Source organism: Salmo salar, chromosome 05, assembly GCF_965601325.2.
Source record: "Salmo salar chromosome 05, fSalSal1, whole genome shotgun sequence".
NCBI lineage: Eukaryota > Metazoa > Chordata > Actinopteri > Salmoniformes > Salmonidae > Salmo > Salmo salar.
In genome coordinates this window covers 88,860,001-88,878,724 of record NC_138295.1, presented here as the reverse complement: position 1 = coordinate 88,878,724, position 18,724 = coordinate 88,860,001, and the positions used below count along the sequence as shown (strand labels likewise).

Below are 18,724 nucleotides of genomic sequence, written 5' to 3'. Positions count from 1 at the left end.
AAAGTACACAACTACAGTACACTACTACAGTGCACTACACACTACTACAGTGCACTACACACTGCTACAGTACACTACACACTACTACAGTGCACTACACTACACACTGCTACAGTACACTACACACTAATACAGTACACTACACTACTACTACAGTACACTTCACACTACTACAGTGCACTACATTACACACAACTACAGTACACACTACTACAGTACAGTACTACAGTGCACTACACTACACACTACAAACTACAGTACACTACTACAGTGCACTACACACTACTACAGCACACTACTACAGCACACTACTACAGTACACTACTACAGTGCACTACACACTACTACAGTACACTACACACTACTACACAACTACAGTACACTACACACAACTACAGTACACTACACACAACTACAGTACACTACACACTACAGTACACAACTACAGTACACACTACTACAGTACACAACTACAGTATACTACAGTACTACAGTGCACTACACTACTACAGTACACTACTAAAGTGCACAACTACAGTACACTACTACAGTGCGCTATACTACACACTACACTACAAACTACTAAAGTACACAACTACAGTACAGTACTACAGTGCACTACACACTACTACAGTACACTACACACTACTACAGTACAGTACTACAGTGCACTACACTACACACTACAAACTACAGTACACTACTACAGCACACTACTACAGCACACCACTACAGTACAGTACTACAGTGCACTACACACTACTACAGTACACTACACACTACAACAGTACACTACTACTACAGTACACTACTACTACAGTACACTTCACACTACTACAGTGCACTACATTACACACAACTACAGTACACACTACTACAGTACAGTACTACAGTGCACTACACTACAAACTACAGTACACTACTACAGTGCACTACTACAGTACACTACTACAGTGCACTACACACTACTACAGTACAGTACTACTACAGTACACTTCACACTACTACAGTGCACTACATTACACACTACAAACTACAGTACATTACTACAGTGCACTACACACTACTACAGCACACTACTACAGTACACTACACACTACTACACAACTACAGTACACTACACACAACTACAGTACACTACAGTACACTACAGTACACAACTACAGTACACACTACTACAGTACACTACAGTACTACAGTGCACTACACTACTACAGTACACTACACACTACTAAAGTGCACAACTACAGTACACTACTACAGTGCACTACAGTACACTACAACAGTACAGTACTACAGTGCACTACACTACACACTACACTACAAACTACTAAAGTACACAACTACAGTACTACAGTGCACTACACACTACTACAGTACACTACACACTACTACAGTACACTACACTACTACTACAGTACGCTACTACTACAGTACACTTCACACTACAGTACACACTACTACAGTACAGTACTACAGTGCACTACACTACAAACTACAGTACACTACTACAGTGCACTACACACTACTACAGCACACTACTACAGTACACTACTACAGTGCACTACGCACTACTACAGTACACTACTACAGTGCACTACACTACTACAGTACACTACACACTACAGTACACAACTACAGTACACACTACTACAGTACACTACACTACTAAAGTACACAACTACAGTATACTACAGCACTACAGTGCACTACACTACTACAGTACACTACACACTACTAAAGTGCACAACTACAGTACACTATTACAGTGCACTACAGTACACTACAGCACACTACAACAGTACAGTACTACAGTGCACTACACTACAAACTACTAAAGTACACAACTACAGTACAGTACTACAGTGCACTACACACTACTACAGTACACTACACTACAAACTACTAAAGTACACAACTACAGTACACTACTACAGCACATTACTACAGTGCGCTACACACTACTACAGTACACTACTACTACATTACTACACTACAGTACACTACTACAGTGCACTACACACTACTACAGTACACTACTACAGTACAGTACTACAGTACACTACACAACTACACTACACACTACTAAAGTGCACAACTACAGTACACTACACACTACTACAGTACACTACACACTACTACAGTGCACAACTACAGCACACTACTACAGTACACTACACACAACTACAGTACACAACTACAGTACACAACTACAGTACACTACTACAGTACACACTACTACAGCACACACTACTACAGCACACACTACTACAGCACACTGGTCTAAATTCTTTCCAACATTTGATGTAACCTTGTTTAACCAGGAGATGTGAAAATTCTCAGAACATGAAAGCAGTTCAGCTCAACACAATCAATACATTCATAGTCCAGACCTCCATTATTAGGAAGTAGGAGGTCGTCAATTACTACACCCACTCTTCAATGTCAACCAACATTCTTCTTCTCCTGATTCCAATTCCTCTTCCTCTCAGGACCAAATCAACCATCTGGTGAGCAGGGTGTGTGGGAGAGTGCTGGAGAGGAGCGGTGCTGAGAAGAGGAGAGGGACGAGAGGACTTCAGGGCCTCGGTGAGACGTCCACCCCGGCCAAACGCAGCACCCGAAACAGAACCTCCATCACTGTGTCCCTCACCCGCCTCCCCTCCTCCACCCTGCCCAAGACCGCCCTCAGCTCTAAATAACTCCCATCATGGGCCGCGCTCCAATACTTCACATCCTTCCTTCCTGGGTTCTTTGAGGTAAACACAGATTTACAAGTGGTTAGGTTACTACCACCCAATTACTGTCACCAATCCAACCAATTCGCACCTGTGATTACTTCAAAGGAAGGAAGGAAGGTAGAAAGGAAGGACTTCTGAAGTATTCCAACAGGACCAGTGCTTCACGACGGTACATTTCTCTCTGCTCAGTGTGGAGAATGTGCTCCTTAAACCACGGCTTTTGCACTAGCGTAAAAAAACATGTTCTTTTTAAGAGGCATTAATGGCTGGTTTCAGTTCCGTATCGGAGGATCCGCGTTACAGCTCAATTGAAATTTGAAGGCAACGTTCCCGCGTTCGCTGCATATCTCAGCTCGATTGGAAATTACCTTTAAAATGTTAGCGCGGATCTTCAGCGATATGGATTGACTCCAGCCCTTCGTCCAATACTGTATATTGTATCTAGATATCACAATATCCTCCTAGCTACACCTACTGTTATTACCTACAGACTTCACTTCCCTGGTGCTACATCTTGGTGCTCAATTTATACTGTCATTGGTGTAGTAGTAATAATAATAATGATCATTTCTGTTTTGCTCAAAGCCATTGGACTGCATCCTGAACTGTGAACACGTTTTTAGAACTTGTTACCAATAAGTTGATTCTACACACAGTTTTGCGTTAGACTCCAACCAGTAATAAGGCTCTTCAGGGGTTTGTAATACATGAATACGATAAAGTTTTTTCCAGCGGAGCGCAAAAAGTGGGTCGTATTTATTAGTGCTAAACGTAGCAAAACGTTTTGCAACAGAAAAACAAAAAACAAGCGTTCCTTATTGGACATGTTCAGGTAGTCCCTCCCCGTTTTGGCCCTTTTGCTTCTGTTTGGTTCCTAGTGAATACGACCCTGGCCTCAGTATAAAACAGGGCCCCTTCTCAGATCATTGATGTTCTAATTATTTAGAGAATTGGCCAAGAGTGGAACGGTCCTCGTGGGCTTCACACCGCTCATCTGACCATTTTGGTGTGAAACACTGTGCCTAAACAAAATGCATACTAATCATTTTTAATCACTTCTGGTGCCGATAGTTTTTGTTTTGTGACCAAGTTATCCACTCTAGACCCTTATAGGCTCTTGACCTGCAACTCTTGGGTCTCTGGGACTGCGTTCCAAATGGCAGCTTATCCCCTATTTAGAGCACTAGTTTTGACCAGAGCCCCAAGGGCACTATATAGGGAATAGGGTGCCATTTGGGAGAGTCACAGTCCAGGTGTTTTATCAAAGAAGAAAAACTGAAAACCACAACAGCATTGTACATATAAAACAATGTCAATGTCTAAAGATACATGTACCTGAGCCTTTTAAGGAATGGAATGGTGTTTTGGAGTAGGGGATTTATGGAGTAGGGGATTTATGGAGTAGGGGATTTATGGAGTAGGGGATTTATAGAGTAGGGGATTTATGGAGTAGGGGATTTATAGAGTAGGGGATTTATGGAGTAGGGGATTTATAGAGTAGGGGATTTATGGAGTAGGGGATTTATGGAGTAGGGGATTTATAGAGTAGGGGATTTATGGAGTAGGGGATTTATAGAGTAGGGGATTTATAGAGTAGGGGATTTATGGAGTAGGGGATTTATAGAGTAGGGGATTTATAGAGTAGGGGATTTATGGAGTAGGGGATTTATGGAGTAGGGGATTTATGGAGTAGGGGATTTATAGAGTAGGGGATTTATGGAGTAGGGGATTTATGGAGTAGGGGATTTATGGAGTAGGGGATTTATGAAGGAAAAGCCTTACTCCCACCCCCCCACCCGTTACTTCATCTGTGGCCCCGTATACACTCAACGGTTGTGATACAAAACAAATATAGAATTACACAAGCGTTGTGGAGACAGTGAAATGGTTGTGTAAATGTTTTTTGTGCAGACCAAAAAATAATATATTGTATCACAACCCTTGTGTCAACTGTATTGGACATTAGTTGTATGGGGCCAGGGTTGCCCTGGTAACATGTATGGAGAAGTGCTTCTTATATCACTGAAGTACAGCATAGTTTGAATCCCCTCGTTTTTTACCTTTACTTTTTTAAGAAAAGGGAAAATAAGTAGAAGAAGAATAAAATTCTAAAATCTACTATGTACAGAAGGAGTAACTCCTGTTGTTGCACTCCAGCCTCGAGACAAGAGTCCTTTAAATCAGCTTGTTGAGACCCCTTACAAAAACAATCCATTTTCAAAGTTCACATATATACAGTTTGATGTTTTGGTTGTTTTTTACAACAGGCCCATTACAGCCGACCGTCTAATTTATTATCTCTGATACTGTTTTCCTTCCATGCTGATTCAAGTTGGACAATGACTGTTTTATTTTCTATTTTATTTGTTAGTACCCATTAAGGTTGAATAAAAAGGTTTGACAGTGTCTATCCAAATGTGTTGTTCTCAGTGCCGTGTGTCTGTACCCTCCAAGCATCCTGCCAAACGTCTCTGTGTTTAAGAACCACCAAGCTATTCTAGTTATCGTCTTCAAACCTTTGGTTTAAACTCACGGCTCTGCCCATATATGGGATACAGGGTTCTATTTGGAACTCAGCCACATGCTCCATCATGTGATTCTAGTGTGCTGCAGTGTATAATCTCTGTTTTGTTTGAACTCATGAAGAATGCAGTACCTTGAACATTTTAAACAACTTTATTATTATTTACTTAGATATAATTGGATACAAGGAAGGAAGCTACATTTCATTTATAAAAAAACGGGGAAAAATGCAAAACGGTCCCCCAGATCAGCGTCTAGGAGCTACCCTATACCCCCTAGTGCCGTTCTCAGCCAAGCGGCAGCTCTGTGACGGCTCCTAAGAGGCCTGCGAGTCGCTGTCGTCAGAGTTCTTGAACTTTTCCACCTCGGGCAACGACACCAGGGCTGTGTCAGCCTGCACTTCCTCCTCGTCTGGCAGTACCAGAGGCTGGTCTCCGTCTCCGCTGGCCTCGCTGCCCTCCCCCTCCTGGCACTCCCCCAGGCTGGTGTCCTGGCTGGTGTCCTGGCTGGCTGAGCCTGGCTCCGTGGAGGAGAAGGAAGACGGCTTGTTCCTCAGTTCCGCCAGGGTGGGCACCCGCAGGGAGATCTCAGAGGACAACGACTCAGGGTCTGGACCTGGGAGACAGGAGGGAGGGGATCAGTCCAACATCACAGCTCTGCCCATATATGGGATACAGGGTTCCATTTGGGACTCAACCACATGCTCCATCATGTGATTCTAGTGTGCTGCAGTATATAATCTCTGTTTTGTTTGAACTCATGACCACCTTCCCATGACAACACAACTCTGTTATCCCCACGGTGACGCGCATGCTTTGATACCATGCGTTCATAAGAAAGTGGCTCGCTAGCAACGCACTTAATAACATGACTAAATGGACACAAGCAAAACAGCACAAAGCACAGCAAAGAAATGTACTGTTGTTCTACTGGTTAGATAGCATTAGCCATACTGTGTCTGTACCGTTGGTGGCTACATGATAGCATTAGCCATACTGTGTCTGTACCGTTGGTGGCTACATGATAGCATTAGCCATACTGTGTCTGTACCGTTGGTGGCTACATGATGGCATTAGCCATACGGTCTCTGTACCGTTGGTGGCTACATGATAGCATTAGCCATACTGTGTCTGTACCGTTGGTGGCTACATGATAGCATTAGCCATACTGTGTCTGTACCATTGGTGGCTACATGATAGCATTAGCCATACTGTGTCTGTACCGTTGGTGGCTACATGATAGCATTAGCCATACTGTGTCTGTACCGTTGGTGGCTACATGATAGCATTAGCCATACTGTGTCTGTACCGTCGGTGGCTACATGATAGCATTAGCCATAACGTGTCTCTAACGTTGGTGGCTACATGATAGCATTAGCCATACTGTGTCTGTACCGTTGGTGGCTACATGACAGCATTAGCCATACTGTCTCTGTACCGTTGGTGGCTACATGATATCAACAAATGGTCATCCCAAATTGCACCCTATTCCCTACATAAATTTGTACAAATAAGTAGCAAGCCTTCTGCAAGCCTGTTACTGTAGTGAGACAGGTTGATGTACCAGTACACCTCCTGGACAGGACACTAGTCTATCTCCTGTTTCTGTAGTGAGACAGCTTGATGTACCAGTACACCCCCTGGACAGGACACTAGTCTATCTCCTGTTTCTGTAGTGAGGCAGCTTGATGTACCAGTACACCCCCTGGACAGGACACTAGTCTATCTCCTGTTACTGTAGTGAGACAGCTTGATGTACCAGTACACCCCCTGGACAGGACACTAGTCTATCTCCTGTTTCTGTAGTGAGGCAAGTTGATGTACCAGTACACCTCCTGGACAGGACACTAGTCTATCTCCTGTTTCTGTAGTGAGGCAGCTTGATGTACCAGTACACCCCCTGGACAGGACACTAGTCTATCTCCTGTTTCTGTAGTGAGACAGCTTGATGTACCAGTACACCCCCTGGACAGGACACTAGTCTATCTCCTGTTTCTGTAGTGAGGCAGCTTGATGTACCAGTACACCCCCTGGACAGGACACTAGTCTATCTCCTGTTTCTGTAGCGTGAAGCTACTCCCAATCTTCCGATTTCAGGGAGAACACTAAACACAAGGCCACTGAGTTGGTTATTCCCTACATAGTGCACGGTGTTGATAACTACCTGAGGTGAGTGAGGAGCTCAGGCTGTTGTCTTCTCCTCCAGAGTTGAGAAAGACGTCGAGGGCTTCGTGGTCCGACACGTCCATCAAGTCCATCTGTTCCAGAACGTCAACGTTCACCTCCATGGAAGACATGCTACCTATTGGCCCTGTGGAGCGACACACAACCAGCGTCACATCACACTGCAGCTGCACGACTCCGCTACTGTTACCGGTACTGTTACTCAGTCCCATCCTGCCTTGATTTCTCTCAAGGAATCTTGGAACTTATCCTCCAATATGGTTGAAAGAGAGGCGGAATGACGAATTGAGAACCTCAGTCTGACAGACAGTACAACAGCATAACACTGAAGATACACACGCACACACACACACACGCACACACACACACACACACACACACACACACGTCACTGTTACAGACAACCCAGCTCTGACATGAGACACACAGACAGACAGCACTATCATACCTCAAGTATGATGAAAGCAGGAAGGGGAAGCACAATAAAAGACATAGGAAACAGTCAATTAACCGGCGTAGCGTCACTGGTTATTGTAAAGCTCAACGTCCCAGCATTAGACAGAGCAGAACAAGACGAGGGAAAAGTCATAGAATCTACACCAAAACACTTTGAACTACAACACAGCAGTTACACCACACGAAAGTTAATACAGAAAATATCTTAAAACACAAGTCAACCTTTTTAAAAGAGCCTTTCTTTGACCTTCTGCAACGTTTATTTTTTCATTTTTTTTATTTTACCTTTATTTAACTAGGCAGGTCAGTTAAGATCAAATTCTTATTTTCAATGACGGCCTAGGAACAGTGGGTTAACTGCCTTGTTCAGGGGCAGAACGACAGATTTTTACCTTGTCAGCTCGGGGATTCGATCTTGCAACCTTTCGGTTACTAGTCCAACGCTCTAACCACTAGGCTACCCTGCCGTATCAACAGAGAGTGTTCCAAATGGAACCCTATTTCCTACAGACCCGTAGTGCACTACTTCCCAGGGCCCGTAGTGCTATGGTCCAAAGCAGTGCACTATAAAAGGGAACAGGGTGCCATTTGGGAGCCAAACAACTGTGTGTTCTCGGTGCCAGCTCACCTCTTCTGTCGGTGATCTGCAGGTAGCCAGTAGAGAGGTACTGATCCATGTCCTGTTGGAAAGCTTCTTCAAAGTACTTCTGCCTCTCCTTCAGCTTCCCCTGCTGGGCGTGTTCCATGTCCAGCACCTTCTGGGCGTGCTCAGAGTCCAGCTCGGCTGGGGGGAAACAGGAAGTACAGGACAAGTAAAGGAACAGGAAGTAGAGGACACGTAAACATAGAGGTGGATAGAGGGTTGACTTGCTCTCACAGAAGCAGCCATTGAAAAGATAGGAGATGAGCTCTAGTACATCTCTATGGAGGTCAGTAATACCCTTTGGATAGACATAAGGACTAGCCACAGTCAAATTATAAAGCCTCAGTCATCCATTATTTTATGGAAACATGTTTCACAAATCTGCACTGTATAGGTCACTGTGTAGGTCAATCTATAGGTCACTTTGTAAGTCACTGTGTAGGTCACTGTATAAGTTACTGTATAAGTTACTGTGTAGGTCACTGTGTACATTAACACAGATGTTGTATTAGTTGATGTTACTGAATATAAACAAGTCATTGTTTGGTATTCCTGTTAAGCTCCATGGAAAGTGGCAGTTTTTTGTCAGAGTAGCCTCCGCTCTTTTCTAGTGACCCCAAATCCATTGACAACATACATACAGTTTGGGATGCAACCTGTAGTTAGAGTTTTACATCAGATAAATGTCTTCTTATTACAATAATGATCAACATCATCCTACAGATATCATAAGATAAAATGTCTTCTCACTATAACAATGATCAACATCATCCTACAGATATCATACGATAAAATGTCTTCTCACTATAACAATGATCAACATCATCCTACAGATAAGATAAATGTCTTCTCACTATAACAATGATCAACATCATCCTACAGATATCATACGATAAAATGTCTTCTCACTATAACAATGATCAACATCATCCTACAGATAAGATAAAATGTCTTCTCACTATAACAATGATCAACATCATCCTACAGATATCATAGATAAATGTCTTCTCACTATAACAATGATCAACATCATCCTACAGATACAGATAAATGTCTTCTCACTATAACAATGATCAACATCATCCTACAGATACATCGATAAATGTCTTCTCACTATAACAATGATCAACATCATCCTACAGATAAGATAAATGTCTTCTCACTATAACAATGATCAACATCATCCTACAGATAAGATAAATGTCTTCTCACTATAACAATGATCAACATCATCCTACAGCTATCATAAGATAAATGTCTTCTCACTATAACAATGATCAACATCATCCTACAGATAAGATAAATGTCTTCTCACTATAATAATGATCAACATCATCCTACAGATATCATAAGATAAATGAGTCTGGCCAGAGACACCATCCTTACTGTAGCGTCTCCTCACAGAGCCCTGAGTCTGGCCAGAGACACCATCCTTACTGTAGCGTCTCCTCACAGAGCCCTGAGTCTGGCCAGAGACACCATCCTTACTGTAGCGTCTCCTCACAGAGCCCTGAGTCTGGCCAGAGACACCATCCTTACTGTAGCGTCTCCTCACAGAGCCCTGAGTCTGGCCAGAGACACCATCCTTACTGTAGCGTCTCCTCACAGAGCCCTGAGTCTGGCCAGAGACACCATCCTTACTGTAGCGTCTCCTCACAGAGCCCTGAGTCTGGCCAGAGACACCATCCTTACTGTAGCGTCTCCTCACAGAGCCCTGAGTCTGGCCAGAGACACCATCCTTACTGTAGCGTCTCCTCACAGAGCCCTGAGTCTGGCCAGAGACACCATCCTTACTGTAGCGTCTCCTCACAGAGCCCTGAGTCTGGCCAGAGACACCATCCTTACTGTAGCGTCTCCTCACAGAGCCCTGAGTCTGGCCAGAGACACCATCCTTACTGTAGCGTCTCCTCACAGAGCCCTGAGTCTGGCCAGAGACACCATCCTTACTGTAGCGTCTCCTCACAGAGCCCTGAGTCTGGCCAGAGACACCATCCTTACTGTAGCGTCTCCTCACAGAGCCCTGAGTCTGGCCAGAGACACCATCCTTACTGTAGCGTCTCCTCACAGAGCCCTGAGTCTGGCCAGAGACACCATCCTTACTGTAGCGTCTCCTCACAGAGCCCTGAGTCTGGCCAGACACCTCTGTGTGGAGCGTGCAGAGACTAGCACCCTGAGTCTGGCCAGAGAGACTATTCTGTGACCTCTTTATCTCAGCTAACAACCCTTTCTTGTGATCCAGATCAAACAACCCTTCTTGTGATAGTACCAGGATACTAACAAGATACTGCTAAAATACTACAGTACCAGGATACTAACAAGATACCGCTACAGTACTACAGGATACCAACAAGATACCGCTACAGTACTACAGGATACCAACAAGATACCACTACAGTACTACAGGATACCAACAAGATACCGCTACAGTACTACAGGATACCAACAAGATACCGCTACAGTACTACAGGATACCAACAAGATACCGCTACAGTACTACAGGATACCAACAAGATACCGCTACAGTACTACAGGATACTAACAAGATACCGCTACAGTACTACAGGATACCGCTACAGTACTACAGGATACCAACAAGATACCGCTACAGTACTACAGGATACCAACAAGATACCACTACAGTACTACAGGATACCAACAAGATACCACTACAGTACTACAGGATACCAACAAGATATCGCTACAGTACTACAGGATACCAACAAGATACCACTACAGTACTACAGGATACCAACAAGATACCGCTACAGTACTACAGGATACTAACAAGATACCGCTACAGTACTACAGGATACCAACAAGATACCGCTACAGTACTACAGGATACCAACAAGATACCGCTACAGTACTACAGGATACCAACAAGATACCGCTACAGTACTACAGGATACCAACAAGATACCACTACAGTACACTAACAAGATACTGCTAAAATACAACAGTACCAGGATACTAACAAGATACCACTACAATACTACAGGATAGTAACAACAGCAGAGGAACTAACACCCTTAACTTTACAGTCACATTTGTATTTTCTTACAAGCACTGACTTTGCTGACAGCTGCTTTATTGAGGAACGGTTTTAAATCAAATCAAAGTTTATTTGTCACGTGCTCCGAATACAACAGGTGAAATGCTTACTTACAGGCTCTAACCAATAGTGCAAAAAAGGTATTAGGTGAACAATAGTTAGGTAAAGAAATAAAACAACAGTAAAAAGACAGGCTATATACAGTAGCAAGGCTATAAAAGTAGCGAGGCTACATACAGACTTACTGTGACTGAGATACATGGTTGTCTCACCGAGTTACCTTAAGATGAAAATCGCTCTGGATAAGAGCACCTGCTAAATGACTCAAATGTAAAATTGATATCACCCACATTGTAGGCTAATTATTTACTTGCCTGCCCAGGGGTGTGTCCTCCAGATGAGAAAACAACAGGACTGTTGTGTTATGTGAAGCCAGACATGTATCGTGACTATCGTCCCAGTTAGCACTAGTCCCCACTGTGAGCCATGTGTCTCTCTCGGTCTTAAAGACAGGAAGCACCTACCAACTTCTCAGAACAGCAGGAAGTGGCTGTGTTACTTTTATGGCACCATAGGAGTGTCTGTGTTACGGCTAGAGGTGCTACATCCTTTAAAAGACGCATATTGTTGCAGTGAATCTTTTGTCCTAGATCAAGCTCTACTCATCATTAGCTGCCTTTACAAGAACTGACATCCATGTGGAGTCAAGTAACAGCAGATTCAGGAACTAAGTAGTTTCTTTATTTTCTGACAAAGTTCATCCCAGAAATGCTGCCTCGTTGAAAATAAGAATTTCAACCCTGAATCATTGGATTCTCACAAATCCTTGAAATGTATAATTTTTTTAAATTTCACCTTTATTTAACCAGGTAGGCAAGTTGAGAACAAGTTCTCATTTACAATTGCGACCTGGCCAAGATAAAGCAAGCAGTTTGACACATACAACAGCACAGAGTTACACATGGAGTAAAACAAATATACAGTCAATAATATAGTAGAAAAATAAGTCTATATACAATGTGAGCAAATGAGGTGAGATAAGGGAGGTAAAGGCAAAAAAGGCCATGTGGCAAAGTAAATACAATATAGCAAGTAAAACACTGGAATGGTAGATTTACAGTGGAAGAAAGTGCAAAGTAGAAATAGAAATAATGGGGTTCAAAGGAGCAAAATAAATAAATACAGTAGGGGAAGAGGTAGTTGTTTGGGCTAAATTATAGATGGGCTATGTACAGGTGCAGTAATCTGTGAGCTGCTCTGACAGCTGGTGCTTAAAGCTAGTGAGGGAGATAAGTGTTTCCAGTTTCAGAGATTTCTGTAGTTCGTTCCAGTCATTGGCAGCAGAGAACTGGAAGGAGAGGCGGCCGAAGGAGGAATTGGCTTTGGGGGTGACCAGAGAGATATACCTGCTGGAGCGCGTGCTACTATGGTGACCAGTGAGCTGAGATAAGGGGGAACTTTACCTAGCAGGGTCTTGTAGATGACAATGCCAGCCAAGGTGCCAATTAGAGGCTCAGGATTTTCAGGTAGGTCAATCTACCAAAGCATTTGAACACAGTCAGTCAGTCACTCCAGTGGGCTGGATGTGTCAAATCTACTAGTCCCAGGTGGGCAGGAAGTCAGCCAGCTGTCACCAGGCAGGGCCCCACAATAACTGTCTGTCCCCCAAACGGCTCCCTATTCCCTTTATAGTGCACTACTTTTGGACCAGGGCCCATAGGAAATACACGGACTAGGGTGCCATTTCTAGGGACTAGGCTTCCATCTAGGAAGCTACCTGTGATCAGAGACATGCATTCTATCTGCCACATGGTGAACAGCAACTCAACAGAACCAGCCTCTGATTCACTAGAAATACCACTCTCCTTATATCACATATTGCAACACCACAACTCTTCATCCACAAAACATCAACATGACGGCCTCCCCATAGGCAACATGACGGCCTCCCCGTAGGCAACATGACGGCCTCCCCGTAGGCAACATGACGGCCTCCCCGTAGGCAACATGACGGCCTCCCCGTAGGCAACATGACGGCCTCCCCGTAGGCAACATGACGGCCTCCCCGTAGGCAACATGACGGCCTCCCCGTAGGCAACATGACGGCCTCCCCGTAGGCAACATGACGGCCTCCCCGTAGGCAACATGACGGCCTCCCCGTAGGCAACATGACGGCCTCCCCGTAGGCAACATGACGGCCTCCCCGTAGGCAACATGACGGCCTCCCCGTAGGCAACATGACGGCCTCCCCGTAGGCAACATGACGGCCTCCCCGTAGGCAACATGACGGCCTCCCCGTAGGCAACATGACGGCCTCCCCGTAGGCAACATGACGGCCTCCCCGTAGGCAACATGACGGCCTCCCCGTAGGCAACATGACGGCCTCCCCGTAGGCAACATGACGGCCTCCCCGTAGGCAACATGACGGCCTCCCCGTAGGCAACATGACGGCCTCCCCGTAGGCAACATGACGGCCTCCCCGTAGGCAACATGACGGCCTCCCCGTAGGCAACATGACGGCCTCCCCGTAGGCAACATGACGGCCTCCCCGTAGGCAACATGACGGCCTCCCCGTAGGCAACATGACGGCCTCCCCGTAGGCAACATGACGGCCTCCCCGTAGGCAACATGACGGCCTCCCCGTAGGCAACATGACGGCCTCCCCGTAGGCAACATGACGGCCTCCCCGTAGGCAACATGACGGCCTCCCCGTAGGCAACATGACGGCCTCCCCGTAGGCAACATGACGGCCTCCCCATAGGCAACATGACGGCCTCCCCGTAGGCAACATGACGGCCTCCCCGTAGGCAACATGACGGCCTCCCCGTAGGCAACATGACGGCCTCCCCGTAGGCAACATGACGGCCTCCCCGTAGGCAACATGACGGCCTCCCCGTAGGCAACATGACGGCCTCCCCGTAGGCAACATGACGGCCTCCCCGTAGGCAACATGACGGCCTCCCCGTAGGTAACATGACGGCCTCCCCGTAGGTAACATGACGGCCTCCCCGTAGGTAACATGACGGCCTCCCCGTAGGTAACATGACGGCCTCCCCATAGGTAACATGACGGCCTCCCCATAGGTAACATGACGGCCTCCCCATAGGTAACATGACGGCCTCCCCATAGGTAACATGACGGCCTCCCCATAGGCAACATGACCCCATAGGCAACGGACTCCCATAGGCAACATCCCATAGGCAACATCCCATAGGCAACATCCCATAGGCAACATCCCATAGGCAACATCCCATAGGCAACATCCCATAGGCAACATCCCATAGGCAACATCCCATAGGTAACATGATGGCCTCCCATAGGCAACATCCCATAGGCAACATCCCATAGGCAACATCCCATAGGCAACATCCCATAGGCAACATCCCATAGGCAACATGATGGCCTCCCATAGGTAACATTATGCAAATGTTGCTTGACAAATGGTTAACCAGTTGCATTTATTTATTTATTTATTTGTGCATGCTGCAACAACTGAGGAATGTATTTTTAGATGTGACCCACGACGTTCTCTTGTTTCTCATAGCGGAAGTCAAATGGCTTTCTGACAGAGAGAAGGGATGTCAATGGCTTTCTGACAGAGAGAGAAGGGATGCCAATGGCTTTCTGACAGAGAGAAGGGATGCCAATGGCTTTCTGACAGAGAGAAGGGATGCCAATGGCTTTCTGAGAGAGAGAAGGGATGCCAATGGCTTTCTGACAGAGAGAAGGGATGCCAATGGCTTTCTGACAGAGAGAAGGGATGCCAATGGCTTTCTGACAGAGAGAAGGGATGCCAATGGCTTTCTGACAGAGAGAAGGGATGCCAATGGCTTTCTGAGAGAGAGAAGGGATGCCAATGGCTTTCTGACAGAGAGAAGGGATGTCAATGGCTTTCTGACAGAGAGAGAAGGGATGCCAATGGCTTTCTGACAGAGAGAAGGGATGTCAATGGCTTTCTGAGAGAGAGAAGGGATGTCAATGGCTTTCTGAGAGAGAGAAGGGATGCCAATGGCTTTCTGACAGAGAGAAGGGATGCCAATGGCTTTCTGACAGAGAGAAGGGATGCCAATGGCTTTCTGAGAGAGAGAAGGGATGTCAATGGCTTTCTGACAGAGAGAAGGGATGTCAATGGCTTTCTGAGAGAGAGAAGGGATGCCAATGGCTTTCCGACAGAGAGAAGGGATGCCAATGGCTTTCTGAGAGAGAGAAGGGATGTCAATGGCTTTCTGACAGAGAGAAGGGATGTCAATGGCTTTCTGAGAGAGAGAAGGGATGTCAATGGCCTTCTGGGAGCAAGAAGGGGTGTCAATAGCTTTGAGAGAGAGCTCGGGGTGACAAAATATACATCAGACAGTGGAAGAGATTCCCTATAGTGCAATACTTTTGATCAGAGCCTAAATACCCCCAGCAGGATAAATGTATTATGATGAGCCCTCCAACCTCTCTATTGGCCCCCAGGGAAGGAGAGACGGAGACTAATCTCCCCAGCAGGATAAATGTATTATGATGAGCCCTCCAACCTCTCAAATGACCCCCAGGGTAGGAGAGATGGATACTAATCTCCCCAGCAGGATAAATGTATTATGATGAGCCCTCCAACCTCTATTGACCCCCAGGGAAGGAGAAGTATATCGAGGTTCCTCTTAGTGAAAGTAACACCCAACATCTTACTTCCCCACCATGTCAAATAATCTCCTTAACCTGTTTGGGATAGGGGGCAGTATTTTCACGGCCGGATAAAAAAAAACGTACCCAATTTAAACTGGTTACTACTCTTGCCCAGAAACGAGAATATGCATATTATTAGTAGATTTGGATAGAAAACACTCTGAAGTTTCTAAAACTGTTTGAATGGTGTCTGTGAGTATAACAGAACTCCTATGACTGGCAAAAATCTGAGAAAATTCCAAGCAGGAAGTGGCCTGTCTGAGAATTTGTAGTTCTTCTTTTGATTCTCTATCGAAACTACAGTATCCGTGCAGTTACGTTGCACTTTCTAAGGCTTCCATTGGCTCTCTAAAGCCTTCAGAAAGCGGATTGAGGCGTCTTCTGTCTCTGGGCAGACTATAGTAGCTCAGCTTCTCAGTGGTCTGCCTGGTGACAAAGAGATTGGATATGCGCATTCACACGAGCACGCTGTTTTTTCTTTTCCTCTTTGAATGAATACACTATTGTCCGGTTGGAATATTATCGCTATTTTACGAGAAAAATACCATAAAAATTGATTTTAAACAGCATTTGACATGCTTCTAAGTACGGTAATGGAACATTTTGAATTTTTTTTGTCTCGAAATGCGCTCGCGCGTTACCCTTTGGATAGTGACCTGAACGCACAAACAAAACGAAGGTATTTGGACATAACTATGGATTATTTGGAACAAAAACAACATTTATTGTGGAAGTAGCAGTCCTGGGAGTGCATTCTGACAAAGATCAGCAAAGGTAATACAATATCTCTAATACTAATTCTGAGTTTAGTGTGCCCAAACTTGGCGGGTGTCAAAATAGCTAGCCGTGATGGCTTAGCTATGTACTCAGAATATTGAAAAATGTGCTTTCGCCGAAAAGCAATTTTAAAATTTGACATAGCGATTGCATAAAGGTGTTCTGTATCTATAATACTTAAAATAATTATGTATTTTGTCAACGTTTATGATGAGTAATTTAGTAAATTCACCAAAGTTTTTAGTGGGAATGCATGTTCTGAACATCACACGCCAATGTAAAAAGCTGTTTTTGGATATAAATATGAACTTGATTGAACAAAACATACATGTATTGTATAACATAATGTCCTAGGAGTGTCATCTGATGAAGATCATCAAAGGTTAGTGCTTCATTTAGCTGTGTTCTGGGTTTTTGTGACATATATGCTTGCTTGGAAAATGGCTGTATGATTATTTTGGTCTATGTACTCTCCCAACATAATCTAATGTTTTGCTTTCGCTGTAAAGCCTTTTTGAAATCGGACAATGTGGTTAGATTAACGAGAGTCTTATCTTTAAAATGGTGTAAAATAGTCGTATGTTTGAAAAATTGATATTATTGCATTTGAGGTTTTTGTATTTCGCGCCACACTGTTCCACTGGCTGTTGAATAGAGTGGGACTGTCACGTCCCACCTCGCCCATAGAGGTTATAGAAGGAGGCGCATAGATTAGAATTGTTAATTGAGTTGAATGAATCTTAGAGGAGAGATGGGGGTTCTTTATCTAAATCGAGAAGGCTCACGGCCTTCTAGGACGGCTCTTAATTCCACTGTTATGAACATTCTATTACTGCTCCTAATTCCACAGTTATAAACATTCTATTACTGCTCCTAATTCCACAGTTATAAACATTCTATTACTGCTCCTAATTCCACAGTTATAAACATTCTATTACTGCTCCTAATTCCACAGTTATAAACATTCTATTACTGCTCCTAATTCCACAGTTATAAACATTCTATTACTGCTCCTAATTCAACAGTTATAAACATTCTATTACTGCTCCTAATTCCACAGTTATAAACATTCTATTACTGCTCCTAATTCCACAGTTATAAACATTCTATTACTGCTCCTAATTCAACAGTTATAAACATTCTATTACTGCTCCTAATTCCACAGTTATAAACATTCTATTACTGCTCCTAATTCAACAGTTATAAACATTCTATTACTGCTCCTAATTCCACAGTTATAAACATTCTATTACTGCTCCTAATTCAACAGTTATAAACATTCTATTACTGCTCCTAATTCCACTGTTATGAACATTCTATTACTGCTCCTAATTCCGCAGTTATGAACATTCTATTACTGCTCCTAATTCCACCGTTCTAAACATTCTATTACTGCTCTAATTCCACAGTTATAAACATTCTATTACTGCTCCTAATTCCACAGTTAAACATTCTATTACTGCTCTAATTCCACAGTTATAAACATTCTATTACTGCTCTAATTCCACAGTTAAACATATTACTGCTGTTAATTCCACTGTTAAACATTCTCCAAGTCATGAGTCACCACTATAAATAGGAACCAAGATCAAATGTTCAGAGAAATGTTATGATATTTAATACCAAGCTATGTCAGGGGGGTTTCAGAGGGCTATGTCAGAGGGCTATGTCAGAGGGCTAT

The 18,724-nt window shown here is 44.2% G+C and overlaps 2 protein-coding genes across 3 annotated transcripts in view; one reads left to right on the top strand and one right to left on the bottom strand.

Moving 5' to 3' along the window:
• Positions 1-5,157, top strand: part of jarid2a (jumonji and AT-rich interaction domain containing 2a) — a 144,853-nt gene extending 139,696 nt beyond the window's left edge. For both annotated transcript variants that reach the window (XM_082975902.1, XM_082975901.1), the window contains exon 19: positions 2,493-5,157. In XM_082975902.1, the coding sequence (XP_082832028.1) occupies positions 2,493-2,702 (210 nt within the window). In that variant the 3' untranslated portion in view covers positions 2,703-5,157. The remainder of the gene's footprint in view (positions 1-2,492) is intronic.
• Positions 5,158-5,398: 241 nt separating this feature from the next.
• The window catches only part of dtnbp1a (dystrobrevin binding protein 1a), a 37,128-nt gene continuing 23,802 nt past the window's right edge, over positions 5,399-18,724 (bottom strand). Inside the window, exons 8-10 of the mRNA XM_082975904.1 lie at positions 8,532-8,687; positions 7,428-7,574; positions 5,399-5,879 (exon numbers count right to left, since the gene is read on the bottom strand). Coding sequence (XP_082832030.1) covers positions 5,581-5,879; positions 7,428-7,574; positions 8,532-8,687 — 602 coding nt within the window. The 3' untranslated portion in view covers positions 5,399-5,580. The remainder of the gene's footprint in view (positions 5,880-7,427; positions 7,575-8,531; positions 8,688-18,724) is intronic.